The sequence below is a fragment of the Trichomycterus rosablanca genome, chromosome 2 (assembly GCF_030014385.1).
Source record: "Trichomycterus rosablanca isolate fTriRos1 chromosome 2, fTriRos1.hap1, whole genome shotgun sequence".
Classification (NCBI taxonomy): domain Eukaryota; kingdom Metazoa; phylum Chordata; class Actinopteri; order Siluriformes; family Trichomycteridae; genus Trichomycterus; species Trichomycterus rosablanca.
Genome location: NC_085989.1, coordinates 44,441,173 through 44,468,798, shown reverse-complemented (window position 1 = coordinate 44,468,798; position 27,626 = coordinate 44,441,173). Strand labels below are relative to the sequence as shown.

Sequence of the window (27,626 nt, the reverse complement as noted above, 5' to 3'; positions counted from 1 at the left end):
CCGGTAATTCATGTAAAATGAATCGATATTCACTTTAAGCAGCAGAGGGCACTGGCGCTTTTCACCTCACCTGGTTGCCATCACTACACAAAGTTGTACAGGACTTTCCAGCCAAATTTATTTATGTGAGGATTCTTTATTTGTATTATTCATTTCTTAATATAATGTGGGATTTGTTTTAAAATTTGAATCCAGTTTTTTTTACACAAAAAAGGGAATTGTGCAGCATTGTTCTGCATAGTTTGTACCTACCTCAGAAATAAAAGAGCATTCATTATTTAGATAAATAAAATATTTTATTTTTTAAGAGAAATAAAAGGAAACTTAAGTTGTCTTAAATTTCATTTTGTTTAAAAAATAAGGGAAAAAACGTATCGCATCGTGGGTAGAGTGTATCATTACATTCCTAGTCACAAGTAATATTTATGTACACCATTATGTCCAAATGATTGATGTAATAATTTCATTGAAGATAATACTTAAAGCAGTGGTAGCTCAGTGGTTAAGGCACTGCACTAGTGATTATAGTCTTTTATTCAAGTCCCCCATCACCAAGGTGCCACCTTTAGCTCGTAAAAGAAATGAAATATTTACATTAGCCCAGTAAAGCCACCCTAAATTTGTCTCTCAAGCCAGTCATTATTTCATCTTTATTTCTAAATCTTTGCAAAAGCTGGCTGTAAAACCTACCTTGTTAAATACGTCAGTGTACTTTTACCCTTATAGTGATAAAAATGCACAGAGGACTTATTTAGAGGAGGATGCATTTCCTCTTTAAGTTTTGTTTCTATGTACTTTATATGTATTGATATCTCCGGCTTGCATATCTTGGGGTCTAGAACTGGTTTACACATAAATAAAAGAATTAAAAGAATCATAAATAAATTGAACTGAAGTGGCCATTTACATCAAGTTTACACCAAGAACAATCCATGATTATTCATCTACCCAGCCAATTAACTTTTCTAACAACTAGTTGTGCTAGTAATTGTTACTTGTGCTAATCTTTCATGCAATCCAAGCCTCTCTGATATTAACATTCCAAACAACACCTATGCTTATTAAAACCATAACGCAATCAACTCCATCATCTGTTTACACCAGTTTCACTTTAAGTGGTAACGTCCTAAACTATCCTCCAATCACCCATTCAGGTTTGAAGCTGCAACTTGTACAACTCAATATGAACCATCATGTGGTCATGTGGTTCAAACCCCAGTGCGCTGCTCATCACAAGCATATCACAGTTAGAGAAAACATATTTAAGACCTCAGGAAAGGTTCATAAACAGCTTGCTGTGCTATAACTAAAGCTTTTTATGTCCCGTAAATTAAATCTATAAAATAGCAACGACATACATACCCATAATTAAATACTGTATACAGCAACAAATTCTGCAACACACATCCTCCCAATTTACTTCAGTTTTCAATCTTTTTTTTTTATAAAAACAAATATAAAAAAGCAAAAGCAGAGTTCCTCTTTCCTATTCCACAATTTTATAATCGCCTTTATTACACTGCTGTGGGTCGAAAACATCCTTTGGATTTATCGAAATATCCGTTCATTCAGATGGAGAAAATATGGAGGAAGGGGATTCATCAGACCATAGCGTCATCCAGCGTGCAGGGGTCCTGGTTTATGTCTTTACACCAAGTTATGCATCATTCTATTCTGCAAGATGCTCTCTTCACAGTGAAGCCTCTTTTTCATCATTTACAGTCTGTGGTGTGTGTAGTTTAACCACGAGGATGCAACATCTATTTCTTGTCGCTGTACAAAAGCAACAGATCCAGTTCTCACTGCATACACACAGACAGAAAAACAGACACACACACACAATGGTTTTACTGTGAGATGTTCTATTAACTTGCATAGTAATAATAATAATGGTTACAACACTTTAGTATTGATGCCATTCTGTAGTCTGCTTTTTTTATTGATCTTTTTTTCTATTCACTTTTTAAGCTCTTACCCGATTGTGTCATCTTGTAGATTCGGTTCATGGCAGTGGTGATGAAAAGCTCGTGGACAATTTTTACAGGTGACCAGGTCTCCCTCAGCTTTACACATGAAGCACACATCGTCATTATTCTGATCCCGCTAGTTTTAAGAATAGGCAGAAAAAGTTACATTATTCAGTAATTCGAGTATTTATATGCTGTGTAAGGACCCTGATTGGCGGAAGAGATGCCTGTGCAGAAATACACAGTAATAACATGCTGATAGAGAAAGGACCAATGCTGTGGTAAGCTAGCAAAAATAATTAGCTCTTAAAATAGGGGTCATTGGGCAAAAAAGCATTATACAAACATAGAAATAATTTGACATACCAGATGTAAAGGATCTCCTGTGCAGATGGGACACTCGCAGTTCAGTGTGTGAAGTGTTAGCACCCGTTTCTAAAACAGCCGTCAAACAGTGTGTAAACGTAAAGTAAAGATGGTGAGCAAAATAACATACACCGATCAGGCATAACATTATGACCACCTTTCTAATATTGTGTTGAACCCCCTTTTGCTGCTCCATACGCAACAAACTGTGATGCACTGTGTATTCTGACACCTTTCTTTCAGAACCAGCATTAACTTCATCAATTTGAGCTACAGTAGCTCGTCTGTTGGATCGGACCACACGGGTCAGCCTTCGCTCTCCATGTGCATCCATGAGCCTTAGCCGCCCATGACCCTGTCGCCGGTTTATCACTGTTCCTTCCTTGGACCACATACCGGAGAGCTGCAGTTTTGGAGATGCTCTGACCGAGTCATCTAGCCATCACAATTTGGCCCTTGTCAAATTCGCTCATATCCTTACGCTCGCCCATTTTTCCTGCTTCTAACACATCAACTTTGAGGATAAAATGTTCACTTGTTATATCCCACCCACTAACAGGTGCCGTGATGAAGAGATAATTAGTGTTATTCACGTCACCTGTCAGTGGTCATAATGTTATGCCTAGTCGGTGTATAAAGCAGATGACAGAAAACTTGATGTAATTTAATTGAACACACACTTAATATGTCAAATTATTTTACACATTTTTAAAGCAGTTGTAGCCTAGTGGTTAAGGCACTGGACTAGTAATCAAAAGGTTGCTGGTTCAGTCCCCACCACTGCCAGGTTGCCACTGTTGGACCCTTGGCCTTCAATTGCTTAAACAAAATACTGTCACAGTACTGTAAGTCGCTTTGGATAAAAGCGTTTGCCAAATGCCTAAAATATAAATGTAATATTGGGCAGTTGTAGCCTAGCAGGTAAGGTACTGGACTAGTAATCAAAAGGTTGCTGGTTCAATCCCCACCACTGCCAGGTTGCCACTGTTGGACCCTTGACCTTCACTTGCTTAAACAAAATACTGTCACAGTACTGTAAGTCGCTTTGGATAAGAGCATCTGCAAAATGCCAAAAATGTAAATGTAAAGCAATTAAAAGCTTTTTTAAGCAATGCCTGATACTTGGGTTTACATTGTAAAAGCTAGCTTTAATTAAAAGGTTGGGAACAGGTGAAATTTAGATTTTTGTTTACCATTATTAGCTGTCCGAGAGGGATGCCATGGCCTTTGATGTCTCGTCTCCAGTTCCCACTGGACATGTTCTGATTGAGGAACTCTTCAGGAGTGAGCCAGGCATTCTGCGTCCTTATGCATTTTCCACAAGTGGCTGAAACACAGAGACAAGAAAAGAGTGGATCAAAAAGCAGAGGTGTTATTAACATCACAGTTGCCCAAAGGTTACCCACTAGGAGAAGATGTTTGTTTGTTTGTTTATTAGCATTTTAATGTCATGTTTTACACTTTGGTTACATTCATGACAGGAACGGTAGTTACTCATTACACAAGATTCATTAGTTCACAAGGTTATATCAAACACTGTCCTGGACAATTTAGTATCTTCAATTCACCTCACTTGCATGTCTTTGGACTGTGGGAGGAAACCGGAGCACCCGGAGGGGACCGCCCCACCTGGGGATTGATCCCAGGACCTTGTTGTGAAGCAACAGTGCTACCCACTTAGCCACCGGAGTCACTTAGTGCAGGAGGAGATGAAGGACATGTAAAAACGTTTGCCAACATATAAAATTATTACAATCATTACAATTATATAAAATATCTTTTTTATAACCTAAACATTATCAGACAAGGTAACTGATGACTAAATTGTAAAACTGTATTTTGGTTTGATGATCCTCTGTGAAGCATCCTAGTGCTTTACTAGCATTTGCATTTATATAAAACAGACACAAATCCTCACCTGTAGCAAAGCGCTTCACATTTAAAACCCCTTTTCCTCTGAAACACGTAACAGAAAAAGAGTCGCCTTGAAACTGTGACATACTGTCATCATCACTCTCTGCATCACTACTGACGCTGTTCTGCTCTGAACTTGTCTCTGAAGTGCTTTGAAATTCGGATGTGTGACCATCTACAAGCAAAACATCAAGAGATCAGTGTTATCATATAACCTACACATAAACCAAATTAATAAAAAAATACAGTGGTACCATTAGTTCCTTGTAGAGGAGAAGCTTACTAACAGGGATAGACACAGCTTTATAGAATGCTAGATGTGACCAAACGTACCGCATCACAAAAATAACCACAGAATAGAATAAACACCGGTGGCCCTGTCCTAAATCAGTATAAATGTATATTTGTGCTAGCTGTTCAGTACAGTAGGGGTCCATATTTAAATGGGTAGCCACCTGGTGTAACCTATAAAGTCAGTGATTGCTTTCAATGTTTGCATATTATACTCCTACAAGAGATTTTTGTTGCCCCTATAAATATAAATTGCATTTAACCTTTTATGGAAAAGTGTGGAGAAGCACAGCAAGAAGGTCTTGGTGTGACCTTCTTTCTGTGCGGATTTCCTGCGTGGGTTTCCTCCGGGTGCTCCGGTTTCCTCCCACAGTCCAAAAACATGCAGTCAGGCTAACTGGAGACACTGAATTGTCCTATAGGTACCTAACCACTAAAATGCATAAATCAGTGCATTGTAGTGCCGGTCCCAAGCCCGGATAAATAGGGAGGGTTGTGTCAGATAGGGCATCTGGCATAAAACTGTGTCAAATCAATAATGCGGATCACGTTCTGCCAGCGAGGTAATAGGTAATAGGTAGTCTTTTTGGACCTGAAAGATTTTCTTTAAAACTGCTCCAACCTTCCACCAAAAAACATTTTGGACTTGTGTAAAAAGCATTCCAAGAGGAATTAAAGCTGTTCAGAAGACTCTATATTACTTATTTCACTCTACATATATCATTATGTAATAATTATTATTACATATTATTGCACTGAATTTTAAAGGTTATGTATGTCATGATAAACATGAAGGTTTTTTAAGGTTCATGTTCTAACGATGATTACAGGATAAGCAATGTTCTTATACTTAGACAAAAGGCATCGATCCATGTCTGAATTAACCTCGCTTTTTGCTCAGTCATGCTCAGACAGTCACAAAGTTAAAAGTCAAAATCAAAGAAAATCATTTATTTTATTTAATTTTATATAATTGAGGTATCCACATACTTTTGGCCGTATAGTTTACACTGCTATAATATATACAGTAAGTCATAATATAAGTCAATTTTAAAGGTTATGTATGTCATGATAAACATGAAGGTTTTTTAAGGTTCATGTTCTAACGATGATTACAGGATAAGCAATGTTCTTATACTTAGACAAAAGGCATCGATCCATGTCTGAATTAACCTCGCTTTTTGCTCAGTCATGCTCAGACAGTCACAAAGTTGAAAGTCAAAATCAAAGAAAATCATTTATTTTATATAGTTTTATATAATTGAGGTGTCCACATATACTTTTGGCTGGAAAGTTCACACTGCTATAATGCCATGTGTTTTATATTACACTTACTTTTGCCATGTCTACTACTTCTTCTGGTCTTTAACAGTTCCATTCTTCTCTGTAATTAAAAGGATGTACATTAATATTACCTTACATTTAGTCATTTAGATTATTCTAAAGATTATAGATTAAAAATAAATATGTATTGCGAAAACTGAAATTCTTTAGTTTTAATCTCCTTGATCAGGGTGGCAGTGGCAACAAGAGAGAGGTAAGTTCCAATTTGCCCTGACTGATTTGGGTGGAAAAGGGCTAGTAACCAGGGGTCTACTCCCTTTTTAGCCCAGCCTTTTTCCACCCAGCAGACTTGTAGCCAATTTTGTCTGTTGCAGGCATTGCCAGTTGTGTCTGCTAGGGGGCGCCCAGCTGACCGGAGAGCTCAGAATCCCAGTGCTGAATCAATCTAATTAAAAAACATGTTTAGGGAACTTTTTTACCATTGTGTGAGAGAAAATATTTACACTACTGTATTTTGACTACATAAAGGCACATATTTGAAAACAAATGGCAGCCGTACCTCTTTATCCCGTGTGCGCTTTTGTTTAAACGATGGAGATGAAAGTAAACGTTCCTACAACACATTAGAATGAGTGATCATAAATGATTAGCAAAACGTTAAATATAAATAAATCATGAATATTACGTATATATGTATTATGTAAGTTGTGTACATTATGTAAAACATTATTAGTTATGGTTTCAGTATTCAGTCATTCTGTTTATACTGCAGTTATAATGCTTTGTTACCTGGATGAGTGTTTGTAGCTGAATCTGGTAGCAAGAAACGCTAGTCTTCCATTTTTTGTTTTTCTCTTTTCCTCCAAACTTCTCAAATTCACCTGGGGTGAACCACTGACCTTCAGAAAAGATGCACGTCTCACCTAATTAGACAGGGTTATAGTAAAAAAAACACAGTTAACAATAACTTCAGATAAGCATGACTGTTTATTAAGTATGACCTGCACAGAGCCTGGATCTCAACCCAATATTACACATATGGGGTGAATTGGAACATACTAAAGTTAGACACCTAATTAAATTGATATTATGACTGGCCCAGCAAGACATTCTTACAACATATTCTATGTATTCCATAAAAGACTACATCTGCTTACACCTTATGCTCAAGAAGCTCAAGGACAATGCCTTCATCAACTGTCTTAAAGGCGGCACTAGGATGTTAGAGCATTAGGATGGCACAGAAGAGAAGGAGAAGGAGAACTCATAGCCAAACAGGAGATTTTGTGCTCTAAAAAGCTTTGAAACCAGACTGGATCATTGTGGATTCCACTTAATGTCAACTGACAAAGAACAATTGTTTTCAGTACTGTAGAAATAAGTTCTATAATTTATATAATGTTGTTTTACTGTGTGATTAAACACTTTTAAAGGTTTTTCTACTTTATAATGGAGAGAACGCTAGGACCTGTTGCATTAAAGACAAGGGAGTTTATAATGCAAGGTAGTGGGCTTCATTAGAGATTGGGACTTGAGTCTGCGACTCAGACACACAGTGACTTCAGACTTAACTCGGACTCATTTCAAATGACTCGGACTTAACTCATGACTCGCAAAAAATGACTTGTAAACAACAAAAGTTTTTAGCATCAGCATTTACATTAGTTACGTGTGACAATTAACCCGTCTTTTTTACATTTGCAACGCACACAATGGGTAAATGTTCCAGCCAGCTTCCGGCGTAGTGATGAAGTGTCGCTCCCTACACAGTTTGAAGTTTACTTCATTTGAACATTTTCATTACCTTTGGATTGGAATCTCACTTAAAATGGTGGAATACCCTACGTAGTGCACTTTACAGAAACAATTGTAGTGAATGGAACACTCCTACAGAATTGGCACAAATGGTTGAAAGACCGCTTTCTGAACCAATCAAACCTTCAGATTTTTATGTTTAGTAAGAAATGCTGTTATTTGCATTTATTCAGTTTGCGTCACACAGATGATGTGCCAGTAAAACGCTTGATTGGCTTTTTAACGAGTTGTTTTACTTCACAACAGGGAAAAGTTTGGAGGTTTTTAATTATAAGCACATTTATAAAATAACGGATTATATTCCTAATGGGACACATGGTTATAAATTTAAGGTGTGTTTTGGATTTTGGCCGCTGTGCCGTAATTTATCGCGTGCTTTTGTTTTGCAATAAAAACAAAACGTATCAGTTTAAGCTTTTAACTGGTACCTTCTTGTTACAGAAATTACATTCATTTGCACAATGACTAGGAAAGTAAAGGCACTAAGTCAAATGGCAAAATACAGTGGCTTATCTGTTGTTGTTTTTTATTTAAACTTGACTTGGACTCCAGTCTAAAGACTTGTGACTTGACTCAGACTCTAGCCTAAATTCGTATTTTGTGACTTCTCTGCTTTAGGTTAAGAACAAAGTTTCCTAAAAAGGAGAGAGAGACTTGATTGATGGGTTCAATTAAACCGATGAACTGCGGAACAATGTACATTTATATGTAAATCAGATGGGTGACTACAACCACAGGTTAGGAAATGTGATCTTCCTGTCTCATTTGTAGAAAAAAAAACAAGAACTTGAAGATTCTGCATAAAACAACACAAGCATTGTAGTAATAAAATGCAATTAAATTGTATTTGATATAACAAATACAATTATTAGTTAATTATTAGTAAATAAAGTTATTTGATTTAACTTTATGATGTTTTCTGGAGGTAATGTTAAAGGTTAAGGGCTCTGTGTGGGCCAGTTAAGTTCTTCCACACCAAACTCACCCAACCGTTTCTTTATGGACCTTGCTTTGTAAAAAGAAAAGGGCCTTCCTCAAGCTGTTCACACTAAGTTGGAAGCATACAATAGTTTTCACAACCTCTTAAAAGTAACCCCATAGCATCATCCCTACTACAATAACTAAAGAAGCATACGTAAGACACCAAACACCTCAGCTGATTTGCTACTTTTACAGTGAAGGTAAGAAAATAAATGACATAATATAACATACCGTTGTTATACTTCTCCTTATGCAGGGTGCCTTCTTTGTCTCCACATATGACAGGCAGCTGATCGTTCTTCCTGATGGTCTCTCTCAATTTCTTACTTATTGAAGAATCTGAAATGATGCAAATATATGAATTATGTTGCCTTTACAGGGACACTACCCACAACTAGTCTTAATGTCTTATAGATCATTAGATCATTATAGATCATACCCTGTACATGATAGTGTAATTGAACAAGGTGCATAAACAAACAAACACACACACACACACACACACACACACACATTATGGCAGTGGTAGCTCAGTGGTTAAGGTACTGGACTACACTGTGTTCCAAATTATTATGCAAAAAGTGTTTAGGAGTGATAAGGTAAGAATTTTTTTGTTTGTCAGTTAAACTCATTGATGGTGATGTGTGTCAGGGCTCTTTATATCACTGAAAGCAATTGCAGACACCTGTGCTAATTAGTTTGGCAGGTGTGTCCAATTAAAGGCAAGACTACTTAAGAAGGCTGTTCCACATTATTAAGCAGCCTACATTTTCAGCCAAAATGGGAAAGAAAAAGGATGTGTCGGCTGCTGAGAAGCAACAAATTGTGGAGTGTTTAGGTCAAGGCATGACTACAATCAACATTGCCAAGACACTTCATCGTGATCATCGCACAAACAAGAAGTATGTAGCTGATTCAGAGCACACACTTGTGCGTGCTGATAAGGGAAAATTGAGGACTCTTTCCAACAGGCAATTACGTCAGGTTAAAAGAGCAGCTGCAAAAATGCCTTGTCATAGCAGCAGACAAGTTTTTGAAACTGCTGGTGCCTCCAACGTCCCCCGAACAACAAGATGCAGGGTCCTTCAGAGGTTTGCAGCTGTGCGTAAGCCATCCTGTCGACCTCCTTATCCACTGCACACAAGCAGAAACGGCTCCAGTGGGCCAAACAATACATGAAGACTGACTTCAAAACTGTTTTGTTCACCGATGAGTGCCGTGCAACGCTCGATGGTCCAGATGGATGGAGTGGAGGATGGCTGGTTGATGGACACCCCATGCAAACAAGGCTACGGCGCCAACAAGGAGGAGGTGAAGTAATGTTTTGGGCTGGAATCATGGGGAGAGAGATTGTCGGCCCCTTTAGGATCCCTGAAGGGGTAAAGATGACCTCCATAATGTATGTGGAGTTTCTCAAACAGCACTTCCTGCCATGGTTCAAGAAGAAGAACCGTGCATTCCGCAGCAAGATCATTTTCATGCATGATAATGCACCGTCTCATGCTGCAAAGAACACATCTGCATCTCTGGCTGCTATGGGCATAAAAGGGGACAAACTTATGGTGTGGCCCCCATGCTCCCCTGACCTCAACCCCATTGAGAACCTCTGGAGCATCATCAAAAGGAGTGTCTATGATGGCGGGAGGCAGTTCACATCTAAGCAACAGCTCTGGGAGGGTATTCTGTCCTCATGCAAAACAATTGAAGCAGATACCATCCAAAACCTGACAAATTCAATGGACGAGAGAGTTCAGAAGCTCCTTTCGAACAAGGGGTCCTATGTGCAAATGTAACATCACCTAGAATAAAGTTTTGACTTGAAAACTGTTTGATTTCAGTTTGTAATAACCTGCTAATGCTTATAATTTCACAAATGACCATTTTTTTGTTCTTTATAAAAATTAAAAGGTTGAAAACTCTGCTGTGCATAATAATTTGGAACATGCATTTTGAGTGCATTTTGAGTGTTTTATTTTTTTTTAAAATATACTGTTATCATTGGCAGTTTGTTCAAAAACCTTTCAATTGTACTCTAATAGTTGATGACTGGAAAATTACAATGACTGCAATTCATATAGGTAATTTTGGAAAATCTGAGAAAATATTATTTGCATAATAATTTGGAACACAGTGTAGTTATAAGAGGGTTGCTGATTCAAGCCCGACTACTGCCTGGTTGTCACTGTTGGACCCTTGAGCAAGGCCCCTACCCCTCAGTTGCTTAGGTGCTGTATATTGTCATCACTGTGAAGAGTCGCTTCGACTAAAGGCGTCTGCTTAGGGTCATAAATGTAAATGTACCAGTTTCTTTGACGCCCGAGTATAAAGTACAATTATTTAAATGTTTCAATAAATTATATAATAATGCCTACAAATAGGATCATATGTAATAGTTTTACATAGCAAGAGAAACATGTCAAAATATAAATATTAATATAAAATATGATATGTGCATGATAGTAAAATTAAAGAACATATGTATGTGAGTGACTCATTAAATTCCACTATCATACGCTGAGGCCACACCTCCCATACTAGACCTGACATGCACAAAATATGCCTCCTTACCCTACATCTGACATGTACAGAAACCATGATTCATACAAAATCAATGCCTCTTTGCTAAAAATAATATGCCACACTTTATTTATAGATACAGAGACAGAGGTCTCGAATCTCTCACTAGAACTAACAGGTACAGAGCCAAACCATCTTTTTTAAACTGACCGGCATTGAAACTACGCCACCTTAAAAGAGACTGACAAGTACAGAGGCCTCCTCCTGCTTGTCTGGACTGAGAGTTTTAGATATCAAGCGTCACTAAGACTCACAGACACAGGCACACTTCATTCATTAGGAGCGAGAGTTCACACTACAGGATTTTCGCCCTGATTTTCACTCACCCACAAGTTGCCAACAGATGTGGCAGCTGGGAGGCAAATCAGCATTCGTACTGGGTTTGAAAATCGACTCTCGATCACTACGTGTAAACTGTTCGTTCCAAGCGACTCGCTGATCATCAGCCCACTGACACATTTAAAAATTGACACAATTTACTCAGGCAGGTAATGTTTTCCTGGCATTCACTAAACCCAGACTCGTCCTTTAGAACGCCAGACAGAGAAGTTTAATTCAGCACTCCACAGAACACATTTCCACTGCTCCAGAGTCCAGTGGTGGCGTTCTTTACACCACTTCATCTGAAGCTTAGCATTGTGCTTGGTGATGCAACGCTTGCATGAAGCTGATCAGCCATGGAAACCATTGCCACAAAGCTCCCAGCACACAGTGTTTTTTTTTTTTTACTGATTTTAATGCCAGACGAGGTTTGGAACTCATGCTCCCATAACTAAACTAACTACATAAGACACCAAACACCTCAGCTGATTTGCTACTTTTACAGTGAAGTTAAAAAAATAAATGACATAATTAGGGATGCATCAATACCATTTTTTCCCAACCGAGTACAAGTACAAGTACATGTATTTTTGTACTTGCCGATACCGATACCAATACCTAATGGATCAGATATCTGACATGTTAGAACAGGGGTTTTCAACCTGTGGAGTACTTGGCTGGGGGGGCGCGAGTGAGACATATTTGATTAGTCTCACTGACCACGCACTCAAGCACGTTTAATGTTATTCAGTTCAGTTTCAGTCTGAAAAAAACCTTCAAAATAGAGCTAACAGTGAAGATAATCGGTGACAAAAGCAACGACCACTGTTATAGGACGTGTGTGTGTCTTTAAGAGAGGAGATGCTCTGTTCACTGTATTGATATAAGTGATTCAGGAGTCGATTCATTTTAAGCGCAGCGTAAGTTTCTTTTCTCAGTCATCTCTGTTTTTACTGTTATAATGAATGTTGCGGTTGTAAATAAACACCAACTACTAAAGAACATTTTTTTTAAACACCAACTACTAAAGAACAACTCGCTTACCTTAAAAAGCTCAGGCTTAATTATACTGCTTATTACCGAACTAACCAACTTAGTAATTGATGAACTTTTGTCTATGCTTGACTCTGTGAAGTAACGTTTTCTGCTCTCATCTACATCAAAAAGCAAGAACCGCTTATGATTTACCAAAGTGAACCACAAATTTATATAATGTGCTGATAGAATCAGCTCAGATGGGATCGGGCTGTATTATTTTTTTAAAGTAATATTTTCAATCAGCATCGTATGTATGATGTGCACAACGTTATTTTAGCTTGTCTGAAGCCTTCTCAATGATTCCGTGGCACAAGTTCGCGGTTGGCACACGAAGGGGGGCGCATGTCCAAAAAGGTTGAAAACCCCTGTGTTAGAAAACTTGATCCGGTCGCCGAGCGCTCGTTGGATAGTTGGATAGTTCACACTTAGCGATCGAGAGCCGAGTTTTGATCGGCCGAGCGAACGCCGAGTTGCTCCAGAGCCGGCAAATCTAGCGCCGACCAGTCGCCGAGCGAAAATCAGGGCAAAAATCGTGTAGTGTGAACTAGGCATAACGCAGCAACGTGCACTAGGCACACGGTATCGGATGTTTAGTATCGGAGCCTCGTTTGCGAGTACGAGTACAAGTTAATGAGAGCGGTATCGGGCAAATACCTGATACCAGTATCCGTACTCATGCATCTCTAGACATAATACAACATACCGTTGTTATACTTATCCTTATGCAGGGTGCCTTCTTTGTCTCCACATATGACAGGCAGCTGATCGTTCTTCCTGATGGTCTCTCTCAATTTCATACTTATTAAAGAATCTGAAATGATGCAAATATATGAATTATGTTGCCTTTACAGGGACACTACCCACAACTAGTCTTAATGTCTTATAGATCATTTGCTTTTCTGTTATACCCTGTGCATGATAGTGTAATTGAACAAGGTGCATAAACACACACACACACACACACACACGTTAGGGCAGTGGTAGCTCAGTGGTTAAGGTACTGGACTAGTTGTCAGAGGCTACTGCTAGGTTGTCACTGTTGGACCCTTGAGCAAGGCCCATACCCCTTAGTTGCTTAGGTGCTGTATACTGTCACAACTGTGAGGAGTCGCTTCGACTAAAGGCGTCTGCTTAGGGTCATAAATGTAAATGTACCAGTTTTTTTGCCCCCTCGAGTATAAATTATTTAAATGTTTCCATAAATTATATAATAATGCCTACAAATAAGCTCATATATAACAGTTGTTTTAGATAGCAAGATAAACATGTTAAAATATAAGTATTAATATAAAATATGATATGTGCATGATAGTGAAATTAAAGAACATATGTATGTGAGTGACAACAAATTCCACTACCATATGCTGAGGCCACACCTCCCATACTAGACCTGACATGCACAAAATATGCCTCCTTACCCTACATCTGACATGTACAGAAACCATGATTCATACAAAATCAATGCCTCTTTGCTAAATATAATATGCCACACTTTATTTATAGATACAGAAACAGAGGTGTTGACTTGGTCTACAAATCCCCCAGATCTCAATGCAATCAAGCATCTGTCGGATGTGCTGGACAAACAAGTCCGATCCATGGAGGCCACACCTCACAACTTACAGGAGTTAAATGATCTGCTGCTAACATCTTGGTGCCAGATACCACAGCACACCTTCAGGGGTCTAGTGGAGTCCATGCCTCGACGGGTCAGGCCTGTTTTGGCAGCAAAAGGGGGACCAACACAATATTAGGAAAAGAGTCATAATGTTATGCCTGATCGGTGTATGTGGACCTGTTGGCAACTCAAAATCCTGTAGTGTAAAAAGTGTTATGTTGAGCGATGGCCAATCAGAGTGCACGATGAGAGAGGGCAGTTGTAGCCTAGTGGTTAAGATACTGGACTAGTAATTGAAAGGTCACCAGTTCAAGCCCCACCACTGTCAGGTTGCTACTGCTGGGCCCTTGAGCAAGGCCCTTAATGCTCAATTGCTTAGATAACATACTATCACACTACTGTAAGTCGCTTTGGATAAAAGCGTCTGCTAAATGCTGAAAATGTAAATGATATGTAGTGAGAGGAAACTCGGAGAAGTTATAAATGTCAACAAGCATGGCTACAGCAAAATATAGTTTCTATCAGAATACATCAGCGCACACACACAAGCTTTACAGTATTTGTGACCTTATCCTCCATGCCAAACTATAATACCTACGCCTACGTTTTCATTGATATTTACTTAACTTAGCACAGTGCCCACACCTGCATCACTGAGATTGTCCAGCACAAACGTTCTGCCTGCTACACTAGCAATGACAGGCACAAAGATTTAAAGGTTATTAAAGCCACACTGTTTTAACTGGGACAAAACTTTAGCCATGTAAAACCTGAGTGATAACAGTGTTTGGGTTTAGAGACATGATGACCTTGCAGTCATACAGAATTGTTATATGTTTTTGAAAACTAGCTTTAGAAACAAGTATGACATATAACAGTTATTATGCAGGGCAAGCAGTAGCCTAGTGGTTAGGGTACTGGACTAGTAATGAGAAGGTCGCTGGTTCAAGCCCCATTACTGCCAGGTTGCTGCTGTTGGGCCCTTGAGCAAGGCCTTAACCCTCAATTGCTCAGATTGTATACTGTAAAGTCGCTTTGGATAAAGGCGTCAGCTAAAAATGTAATGTAAATGTTATTTGAACAAGCTGTAACCCTTGTATGTGCAGCTGAAATCAAAAGTTTACACACCTTTTTAGAAGGAATGTCGCCCCTATTTCATTTTCTTCCATTTTTGCACTAATTTTAATATTAGACAAGGATACTCCAATTACATTTTATTATGCTTTACTGATCATTTATTAAAAAATAAATGCTGTGCAGCCCTATCTGGCTCTATGTGGAAGACGTTATTGTCCCCTTAGATACCAAATCAACCAGTTAACCAAATTCAATTAAATATTGGTTTCAAATGTACTAATCACTAAAATGTGAAGCAGACTATGAGGTCTCAAAAACAGCACATTCTAATAAACTTCAAATATTTACATTTATGGCATTTAGCAGACGCTCTTATCCAGAGTGACTTACATAAGTGCTTACATAGTAAACATTACCTTACTCCAGTTTAAGTAGACAATAGTTCAAGAACACAAATCTGTTGAAACCCTGTTAGAACAAAATGTGGGTTTTTTTTGCAGGAAATAAATAAGAGTGTTAGTAAGTAAGTACATGTCAGCTTAAGTGCTTGGTAAAAAGGTGATGAAGGTTTTTAATTGTTTTTTAAAGACAGCGAGAGACTCAGATTTTCGGACAGATAGAGGAAGTTCGTTCCACCACTTGAGTGCAAGTACAGAGAAAAGCCTTGATGCATGTCTCCCTCGAGTCCTGTGTGGAGGATCAAGTGGAGTGAGACTAGAGGCTCGGAGGTTGCGTGGTACAGAGCGGGGTTTGATTAGGCCACGAAGGTAGCTTGGGGTCAATTTTTGGCTTTGTATGCAAGCATCAGTGTTTTAAACTGAATGTGTGCAGCTACAGGAAGCCAGTAAAGAGAATACAGCAGTGGGGTGATGTGGCAGTGTTTAGGTTGGTAAAAAACAGGCGAGCAGCTACATTTTGAATGAGTTGCAAGGGTTTAATAGTGGACATAGGAGCACCTGCCAGGAGGGAGTTGCAGTAGTCCAACCGTGAGATTACAAGTGATTGCACCAGGATCTGAGTAGCTTCCGTGGAGAGAAATGGCCGAATCTTTCTGATGTTGTAGAGGAGGAACCGGCACGATCTCGTCATGCCGCATGGCTACATGAGCAGAGAAGGTCAGTTGGTTATCCAGGACGACACCAAGGCTCCTTACATTATCAGACGGTCTGATTTGGGAGTCATCAAGAGAGATGAGTAGGTCCTTGGTTGGAGATTGATCTCCAGGAATATGTAACAGCTCAGTCTTACTTACAAATACAGATGCCAAAGAAAGTCATGCAATATACCAATATGGAAAGGGTTACAAAGCCATTGCTAAGGCTTCAGCAAACCCCATTAAGAGGCATTATCCACAAATGGAGAAAAGAGGTGAACCTTATCAAGGTTGCCAGCCTACCTGTTTCACTGCTGCATTTGTATTCTTGCAACAATCCACATTTGATTATTCGGCTTTAAATCATTCAGTAGCTCAAGAAATTTGCAGGAAGCTGTTATATTAAAAAAAGTATAAACCTATGAATCATGTTGTAACGCTAAATGGGCTATGACAGGAGGGGCAGACACACAGAGACGTTTAAACTAATTATTTAATAATAAAAGACATGACAGGGATTACAGATTTAAACACAAGACAGGTTATACTTTACAAGACAAGACCAGATACAAACACACATAATTTATGCTAAGCTAAATGCTAACGCTAATGCTAACAAATGCTAAACACACAAACAAAGCTAAATGCTAATGTAATCTAAACATACAAGAAACCTAAACCCTAAGCTAATCAAGAACTAGACAGGACAAACAAGAACAGAATCAAACAAGGCATGAGTAAGACAACAGGCTAAGACAGACAGGCTAAGGCTAACATGCTAAACAGACTAAGCAGAGCTAAACAGACTAAACTTACTGACAGATAGGAACAAAGGCAAATGCAAAATTCAAAGTAAATCAAAATCTACACAGAGTTCAAGAGCACAAGCAAGGCAAACCAGAGTCACATCAAAAACCAAACCAACAGAGTTACAGGAAAATAGTTCCCCCCAGACTGCTCCCCCCAGACTGCTCCCCCCAGACTGCTCCCCCCAGACTGCTCCCCCCAGACTGCTCCCCCCAGACTGCTCCCCCCAGACTGCTCCCCCCAGACTGCTCCCCCCAGATTAATGGCAGTTGGCATACCAACTTCAGGTGCATTACCACTACCTACTGAGCTGGGGTGTGAAGTGAGACTGCAGGATAGTGAGCTAGATGAATTGGTACATCCCTATATTCTTCAGAAACAAAATAATTTGTTTATGTACCAGACTCATCCATGTCTCTTGAGACAGCAATCCCTTCAAATTAAATTTTTTGTGACCTTTTACCATAAGTACTGTATATCAAATAGGAGTTGTCTTTGAATAGAATGTTCCACACAGTGAAGTAGTACATGTTCAGCAGTCCCTATGCATGCAATACAGACAAAGCCCTGTGTCGTGTTTCTGAATGCGGTGTAGTGATGAATTCAATAAGGTGTGACCTGAACCACTTCTTGTCTCTGCCCGTATCCATCCAACTGTACCTGTACCTATCCTAGGCTGGATATTGTACAGATGTCTACCCTTTGACTCATGTTCCCACTCACTCTGCCATAGGGTTTGAACATGCCTCTTAAGGAGTACTTTCACCTCTGTCTTAATGAGAGGAATTGCCATTTTGCATCTGGATCGTTTCAAACATTGTTTCGCTACCATATCAGCTATTTCATTTTCACCTACTCCCACATGTGCCGGAACCCAAAGGAATTTTACACCTATACACTGCAAGCCTAAACAATAGCTGCATCCGCAATCACATACTTCCATACTCAATAGTACGCGAAATGAGTACGCGAGAGCGGTTAGTATGTCCGAATACATAGTATACATAAGAAGGTACGCGAGAAGTACCCGGATGACCTACTTCTTGGGCAGCCATGTTTGAGTATGCAAGCGATGCACACTTGTGGTCCGCTAATGTATCCCATAATGCAACTGGAGCTGCGTAGGCGTTCGAATAAGAAACAAGAAAGATAGCGGAAAACGGAGAGTCCTCTGTTCACAAGTGTAAGTAAGATAAATAAAATAAAAATTTTAAAGACGAATAAACAACAAAAAGACGATAAAGATCCAAAATGTTTGGTGAGTGGGTGTTAGTAATGAGTCTGTAACTATGGTGATATTACGTCATCACGTCATCACTTGACGTTGGTAAGATGGCGGATGTAGTACGTAGGGGTGTTCTGTAGTATGTAAAAGTATGTACTTTTTTACCGGCCGAGTAGTGCATACTTCCTCCAATCTAGTACGCACTCTGTAAGTATGCGATTCCGGACGCAGCTAATGTCTGGTAGTTTTCTAATATTAGATCCAGCCTGCAAGACGACTTCCCCCAGACTGTTCCCCCAGCTTCCCCCTTAAATACCCTCAGATGATGGGCAGCTGGGGCTAATTAGCAGAAAAGACCAATCATAAAGAAGGGCTTCGGCTTGAGACTGAGAGCTCCACTGAGAAAACCACAGAAAGAGCGCTCACTTTTCTACATTGCAACCATCACAGACTTTTTTTAAAGGGTTAGGTAAACACACATGGGCCATTTATATGGATACACCTAAATAAAATGGGAATGGTTGGTGATATTAACTTCCTGTTTGTGGCACATTAGTATATGGGAGGGGGAAAACTTTTCAAGATGGGTGGTGACCATGGCGGCCATTTTGAAGTCGGCCATTTTGGATCCAACTTTAGTTTTTTCAATGGGAAGAGGGTCATGTGACACATCGAACTTATTGAGAATTTCACAAGAAAAACAATGGTGTGCTTGGTTTTAACGTAACTTTATTCTTTCATGAGTTATTTACAAGCTTCTCTTTGTTTACAGCCATTGACATGTCGCAGAGGTTAACACGTGAGGAGCGGATATAAATTGTGTTGATGTCTGGTGAACGCAGTACCCGGGTCATTGCAGCAGATTTCAATGCAAGACACCCTACGAGACCACCCATCTCCCATGCTACAGTTAGCAAACTGTTTGCCAAGTTTTGTGAAACTGGTTCAGTGTTGGATTTGCCAAAATGTGGACGCATTAAAACTGTCACTAATGAAGAAACATCAGTGGCTGTCCTAGCTTCATTCAGCAAGAGCCCACAGCGTAGCACTCGCTGCATGTCACTGGAGAGTGGCATCAGTCGAACATCCCTTCGGCGGATATTAGCTACTCACAAATGGCACCCTTACAAACTCCAACTGCTGCAGCATCTCAACGAGGATTACCCAGATCGGCGCACTGAATTTGCAGAATGGGCAAAACAAAAATTGGAACAGGACCCTCAGTTTACACAGAACATTTTGTTCAGTGATGAGGCAAACTTTTATGTGAATGGTGAAGTTAACAAACAAAACCACCGCTATTGGTCTGACACTAACCCACATTGGATAGATCCCTCCAAGACTGTTGGAACCCAAAAATTGATGGTATGGTGTGGTATATGGGGTACAAAGATAGTGGGGCCATTCTTCATCAATGGAAACCTCAAGGCCACTGGATATTTGAAATTGCTACATGATGATGTGTTTCCCTCTTTATGCACTGAAGCTGGCACGTTCCCTGAGTTTTTCCAGCAAGATGGTGCACCACCACATTATGGGTGTCAGGTCCGAGCATTCCTAGATGAACGGTTTCCTGGAAAGTGGATTGGTTGTCGTGGGCCAGTTGAATGGCCCCCAAGGTCTTCCGATCTGACCCCCTTAGACTTTTATCTTTTGGGTCATCTGAAGGCAATTGTCTATGCTGTGAAGATACGAGATGTGCAGCACCTGAAACTACGGATACTGGAAGCCTGTGCTAGCATTTCTTCTGCGGTGTTGCTATCAGTGTGTGAAGAGTGGGAGAAGAGGGTTGCATTGACAATGGGCAGCACTTTGAACACATTTTATAAGTGGTCAGAAACTTGTAAATAACTCATAAAAGAATAAAGTTACGTTAAAACCAAGCACACCATTGTTTTTCTTGTGAAATTCTCAATGAGTTCGATGTGTCACATGACCCTCTTCCCATTGAAAAAACTAAAGTTGGATCCAAAATGGCCGACTTCAAAATGGCCGCCATGGTCACCACCCATCTTGAAAAGTTTTCCCCCTCCCATATACTAATGTGCCACAAACAGGAAGTTAATATCACCAACCATTCCCATTTTATTTGGGTGTATCCATATAAATGGCCCACCCTGTACACACACACAAAGGCCAAATCTACTTCATCTAGGACAGTGGTTCTCAAACTTTTTAGACCAAGTACCACCCATTATCAAACCAAAACTTCCAAGTACCACCTATGTTTCTCATCACAGAACCACATATGGCACACATTAATTAGGTGTGTATGTGTATATATTAGTGATGGGAATTATGGCTTCTTGAAGGGAGTCGGATCTTTTCGCTCGGTTCCTTTTAAAGAGCCGTTCAAAAAATGGCTCTTCGTTCTTCGGGAGGCGCTACTAGGTAAACTATAAGACAGCCCCGATATTAATATCAAGTTTTGCTACCTTGCATTAAATGTATTCCTAATTCAAACAACACTTAAATGAGAAAAAAAGATTTATTTCAAAAGGAAAAAGAACAGGGAAGAGACACACTGTGGTTGCATTTCATTAAGTTTCAAAAAAATCCTCTTTTGTGCAGAGATGCGACTGTTTGTTTCTGCTTTAAAACATAAGCACAATGAAATTTAACACAATTAAACAAGTTTATAGTTTATTTCTCAATTATTTGTCATTATACTACTAGCTCTAGCTCTGTGTGTGTGTGTGTGTGTGAGTATGCATGCGTGCGAGTGTGTTTCTGTGTGTGGTGTTAGTGTATGTGAATGTAAGTGTGTGTGTGTGTCTGTGTGTGTGTCTCGCTCGCTCTCCGTGATACTGAAAGTGCAGCTCTTATTACGAGTTATGATTAATTCCCTCTACTGATGCGAAGCTGAATGGGTGGATTACAGTCGATAAGAACCGGAATCGGATCGTTCACAAACGACTCATCACTAGTATATACAGTGCCTTGCAAAAGTATTCAGCCCCCTTGAACTTTTCAACCTTTTGCCACATTTCAGGCTTCAAACATAACTATATGAAATTGTAATTTTTTGTGAAGAATCAACAACAAGTGGGACACAATCGTGAAGTGGAACGAAATTTATTGGATATTTTAAACTTTTTTTAGAAATAAAAAACTAAAAAGTGGGGCGTGCAATATTATTCAGCCCCTTTACTTTCAGTGCAGCAAACTCACTCCAGAAGTTCAGTGAGGATCTCTGAATGATCCAATGTTGACCTAAATGACTGATGGTGATAAATAGAATCCACCTGTGTGTAATCAAGTCTCCGTATAAATGCACCTGCTCTGTGATAGTCTCAGAGTTCTGTTTAAAGCGCAGAGAGCATCATGAAGACCAAGGAACACACCAGGCAGGTCCGAGATACTGTTGTGGAGAAGTTTAAAGCCGGATTTGGATACAAAAAGATTTCCCAAGCTTTAAACATCTCAAGGAGCACTGTGCAAGCGATCATATTGAAATGGAAGGAGTATCAGACCACTGCAAATCTACCAAGACCCGGCCGTCCCTCTAAACTTTCAGCTCAAACGAGGAGAAGACTGATCAGAGATGCAGCCAAGAGGCCCATGATCACTCTGAATGAACTGCAGAGATCTACAGCTGAGGTGGGAGACTCTGTCTATAGGACACAATCAGTCGTACACTGCACAAATCTGGCCTTTATGGAAGAGTGGCAAGAAGAAAGCCATTTCTCAAAGATATCCATAAAAAGTCACCTGGGAGACACACCAAACATGTGGAAGAAGGTGCTCTGGTCAGATGAAACCAAAATCGAACTTTTTGGCCACAATGCAAAACGTTATGTTTGGCGTAAAAGCAACACAGCTCATCACCCTGAACACACCATCCCCACTGTCAAACATGGTGGTGGCAGCATCATGGTTTGGGCCTGCTTTTCTTCAGCAGGGACAGGGAAGATGGTTAAAATTGATGGGAAGATGGATGGAGCCAAATACAGGACCATTCTGGAAGAAAACCTGTTGCAGTCTGCAAAAGACCTGAGACTGGGACGGAGATTTATCTTCCAACAAGACAATGATCCAAAACATAAAGCAAAATCTACAATGGAATGGTTCACAAATAAACGTATCCAGGTGTTAGAATGGCCAAGTCAAAGTCCAGACCTGAATCCCATCGAGAATCTGTGGAAAGAGCTGAAAACTGCTGTTCACAAATGCTCTCCATCCAACCTCACTGAGCTCGAGCTGTTTTGCAAGGAAGAATGGGCAAAAATGTCTGTCTCTCGATGTGCAAAACTGATAGAGACATACCCCAAGCGACTTGCAGCTGTAATCGCAGCAAAAGGTGGCGCTACAAAGTATTAACGCAAGGGGGCTGAATAATATTGCACGCCCCACTTTTCAGTTTTTTATTTCTAAAAAAAGTTTAAAATATCCAATAAATGTCGTTCCACTTCACGATTGTGTCCCGCTTGTTGTTGATTCTTCACAAAAAATTACAATTTCATATCGTTATGTTTGAAGCCTGAAATGTGGCAAAAGGTTGAAAAGTTCAAGGGGGCTGAATACTTTTGCAAGGCACTGTATATGCAGTTACCACTGATCATTACAGTGAGTGCGCCTGTTTAGCGGAGCAGCCTTGTGATGTCAGGAACGAGATCAGTGAGCTTCAAATGCAGATCTGGCTCTGACAAAAGCGTTTCGGAAATTTCGAGATGGAAACCGCGAACTTGAAGTATAGACGTAATGAAGTACGGTGTCTGCGTAGCCCCGAATATTTTTTAAAACACATTCGTTATAATTAAACTGATTTTATTATTAAATTAATTAATTTAATTATTAAATTATTTATTTTTTCGGTGCATGTAATTACTTTTCCGAGATTATCTGGCGTACCACCTCGTGCTGCTTCACGTACCAACAGTGGTACGCGTACCACAGTTTGAGAACCACTGGTCTACGAGATACAATCCTGACAGAACCTTCTACAAATGCCACAAAGCCTCCCAACACAATATTAAAGGTTGATGTTATGCATGAGCTGTAACTGAAACTTTTAGTTCTGAAAGTTGCACAAATTAGAGGCAATGTTTATGTATTATTGTTTATTATTATTTATGCCTTAGTTTTAGGTTGCCTGTATACATTTCAAAAGTTATTTGATTTATTTTTGAATTTCAATAATGTTCTTTTTAAACTGTCCTGTATGCAATGAATAAAAATGTACAGTTTGTTTTAAGAGATGCGTCTTATTTAATCTTATATGTATTTAATTTTGCTCTTTATTAAAGCAAAAGTATTTCTGATCCGATTACTCAATTAATCGCTGGAATAATCGATAGAATACTCGATTACAAAAATAATCGTTAGCTGCAGCCCTACTCACGTGTATGCAAAGTTTTGACTTCAGCTGACATTAAGTTGATTCTTATTCCTACTTACTGTGTGTGTTTCCTTTCTGATATGAAGCATGGGCAGAGTTCCTACACCCTCTAGTCATCATCTTCCTTCTCTTGTTTTTGGATTTTTTGGGAATTCCGGATCCCTCTTCGTTCAGCCAGTCAGAGTCTGAGTCACCACTACTTTCTATTTCTGAATCTGAACTCATTGTGAGCACTTTTCTGCACAAAAAAACAAACAAATAATAAATATATTATGTATTACTACCTGCAACATCATGTAATCATCTTTAACAACCACTTTCACATTTGGTCCAGAGCCACCCAGAATCACTTGATGGTTAAAATTAATAAAAAATGGCATTCATCTGTCTGTTAATTTCAGTAAGTAAAATGTGATGCAAAACTAAGTGATGCAATAAGAATCTTCTTCCCACAGTCAACATACTGGCTACATTATTTCATTGTTGTTCAACAAACTACTTATAGTTATTTTAATTAAAAATCATTTGGTTTACAGTTAACTTGGCCAATACAAGTCATGGACAGCTTAAGGCAAGCTTACAAAACTGTGGAGTTGGCTTTTCATAAGCTTGTTAGTACACCAATCAGGCATAACATTATGACCACCTCCTGGTTTCTACACACACTGTCCATTTTATCAGCTCAACTTACCATATATAAGCACTTTGTAGTTCTACAATTACTAACTGTAGTCCTTCTATTTCTCTACATATATTTTTAGATTGCTTTCACCCTGTTCTTCAATGATCAGGACCCCCACAGGACCACTACAGAGCAGGTATTGTTTAGGTGGTGGATCATTCTCAGCACTGCAGTGACAATGACATGGTGGTGGTGTGTTAGTGTGTGTTGTGCTGGTATGAGTGGATAAGACACAGCAGCGCTGATGGAGTTTTTAAACACCTCAATGTCACTGCTGGACTGAGAATAGTCCACCAACCAAAATTATCCAGCCAACAGCACCCCGTGGGCAGCGTCCTGTGACCACTGATGGAGGCCTAGAAGATGACCAACTCAAACAGCAGCAATAGATGAGCGATCGTCTCTGACTTTACATCTACAAGGTGGACCAACTAGGTAGGAGTGGACAGTGAGTGGACACGGTATTTAAAAACTCCAGCAGCGCTGCTGTGTCTGATCCACTCATACCAGCACAACACACACTAACACACCACCACCATGTCAGTGTCACTGCAGTGCTGAGAATCATCCACCACCTAAATAAGACCTGCTCTGTGGTGGTCCTGTGGGGGTCCTGACCATTGACGAACAGGGTGAAAGCAGGCTAAAAAGATATGTAGAGAAACAGATGGACTACAGTCAGTAATTGTAGAACTACAAAGTGCTCCTACATGGTAAGTGGAGCTGATAAAATGGACAGTGTGTGTAGAAACCAGGAGGTGGTTTTAATGTTATGCCTAATCGGTGTATCTATGGCTAATAATGGGCAGCCAATCTGACTAAAATAAGCTTGCTACATTTGTTGGCCACCATAGATTATGTTAAGGCAAGGCATTATGTGTGTGCCCATGAATATATTTACTTATCTATTTTTATGTTTATTCAATGCAGCTTTAATTCAAAGATGTAATATAACTTCAGAGCATTCATTTACCTATTTTTCTACACGTCTTTGCATTGAGTCTCAACAACTCAAAACAAAAACTTTCCTCAGCTCTTTACTAAGCACTGAAACATGCATGTAATTGAAACTAACATGCACTTACTAATCTTTTACATCATGTTACTCTACTCATTTTACTCTACTTATTTTACTAGTAAGTCGAAAGTGAAAGTGGTTTTGTTTCCTCACAGATGGATTTGAAATTTGAAAATACAACGTGATACAGATACACAAAAATAAAGCAAAAACAAATGTTCCAGAAAAGAGAAAAATCAGCTTAAAGACTGACAGGCTGCGATACAATAAACATCGATAAATACTGATAAATACATACATCTGAAAACTACACGCAGCAGCAGATCTGCACACACACTCACACACACATGCGCGCGCGCCCGCGCACACACACACACACACACACACTTACCTGGTTTGGAACACAAAAGTCCAGTAAATCAAAGTTTATTAAAGTTAATTAGAGCCTTCCGGGTTTTTCTGTGTGTAGAAACTCCTCTCTTCTCTCTCTCTCTCTCTCTCTCTCTCGCTGTTTACTTCTCCTCCTCTTCCTGTCAGTTCAGTAGTGTTTGAACAGGCACACTGCATACACATACCACATACTACCATACTGAATACTACAATACTACCATACTGAATACTACAATACTACCATACTGAATACTACAATACTACCATACTGAATACTACAATACCACATACTACCTTACTGAATACTACAATACTACATACTACCATACTGAATACCACAATACCACATACTACCATACTGAATACTACAATACTACCATACTGAATACTACAATACCACATACTACCATACTGAATACTACAATACTACATACTACCATACTGAATACCACAATACTACATACTACCATACTGAATACTACAATACTACATACTACCATACTGAATACCACAATACCACATACTACCATACTGAATACTACAATACTACCATACTGAATACTACAATACTACATACTACCATACTGAATACTACAATACCACATACTACCATACTGAATACTACAATACTACATACTACCATACTGAATACCACAATACCACATACTACCATACTGAATACTACAATACTACCATACTGAATACCACAATACTACATACTACCATACTGAATACTACAATACCACATACTACCATACTGAATACTACAATACTACATACTACCATACTGAATACCACAATACTACATACTACCATACTGAATACTACAATACTACATACTACCATACTGAATACCACAATACCACATACTACCATACTGAATACTACAATACTACCATACTGAATACTACAATACTACATACTACCATACTGAATACTACAATACTACCATACTGAATACTACAATACTACCATACTGAATACTACAATACTACATACTACCATACTGAATACCACAATACCACATACTACCATACTGAATACTACAATACTACCATACTGAATACCACAATACTACATACTACCATACTGAATACTACAATACCACATACTACCATACTGAATACTACAATACTACATACTACCATACTGAATACCACAATACTACATACTACCATACTGAATACTACAATACTACATACTACCATACTGAATACCACAATACCACATACTACCATACTGAATACTACAATACTACCATACTGAATACTACAATACTACATACTACCATACTGAATACTACAATACTACATACTACCATGGCTGGATTACTGACCGGGCCAGTGGGGCCAGCGCCCAGGGGCCCTTGAGGTCAGGGGGCCCCGGGGGGGCCCTGGCCCAAAACATTTTGCGATGCCTATCAACATTTATGATACAATATATTTTTATTTCCGAGGGCCCTCCATTTTAAGGATCCTCTGACTATTAGGGACTTTGACCCCAGGGCCTCTTGGGGGCCCTAGCCATGCTTTTGGGGCCCCTAGCCATGCTTTTGGGGCCCCTAGCCATGCTTTTGGGCTCTAGCCATGCTTTTGGGGGCCCTAGCCATGCTTTTGGGCCCTAGCCATGCTTTTGGGCCCCTTATGAAAATGGATGAGGTGTTGTGGCACTGCTCTGACTTCGACTTCGACCTGTACAGAAACAGGTGAAAACCTGGCCAGAAGGATCCATCTCTGCTCTTCAGGACTGTTTTGAGTGCACTGACTGGGACATGTTTAGGGAGGCTGCAACATACGGCGATTACACTCCTCTAGGAGTACACGA

General features: G+C 39.5%; 1 protein-coding gene across 2 annotated transcripts; it reads right to left on the bottom strand.

Moving 5' to 3' along the window:
- Positions 1-274: 274 nt before the first annotated feature.
- LOC134309227 (nuclear body protein SP140-like) lies at positions 275-25,889 on the bottom strand. 2 transcript variants are annotated; one of them, XM_062990872.1, is made up of 12 exons: positions 25,804-25,889; positions 23,772-23,950; positions 13,258-13,365; positions 8,850-8,957; positions 6,612-6,745; positions 6,382-6,435; positions 5,874-5,922; positions 4,252-4,422; positions 3,527-3,660; positions 2,334-2,402; positions 1,976-2,103; positions 275-1,802 (listed from the first exon to the last, which is right to left on the bottom strand). In XM_062990872.1, exons 2-12 carry the CDS (start codon positions 23,935-23,937, stop codon positions 1,691-1,693), a joined length of 1,233 nt encoding a protein of 410 aa, XP_062846942.1. In that variant the 5' UTR covers positions 23,938-23,950; positions 25,804-25,889; the 3' UTR covers positions 275-1,690. The 2 variants fall into 2 exon arrangements, with proteins under 2 accessions (XP_062846942.1, XP_062846943.1); XM_062990873.1 differs by lacking the exon at positions 13,258-13,365.
- Positions 25,890-27,626: the final 1,737 nt, after the last annotated feature.

Coding starts and splice junctions, on each gene's coding strand:
- LOC134309227 (XM_062990872.1), bottom strand. CDS start 23,937: ATGAGTTCAGATTCAGAAATAGAAAGTAGTGGTGACTCAGACTCTGAC. Junction 6,436..6,611: donor AGCTACAAACACTCATCCAG/GTAACAAAGCAT, acceptor AATGTGTTGTAG/GAACGTTTACTTTCATCTCC. Junction 5,923..6,381: donor AGCGCACACGGGATAAAGAG/GTACGGCTGCCA, acceptor TTTTAATTACAG/AGAAGAATGGAACTGTTAAA.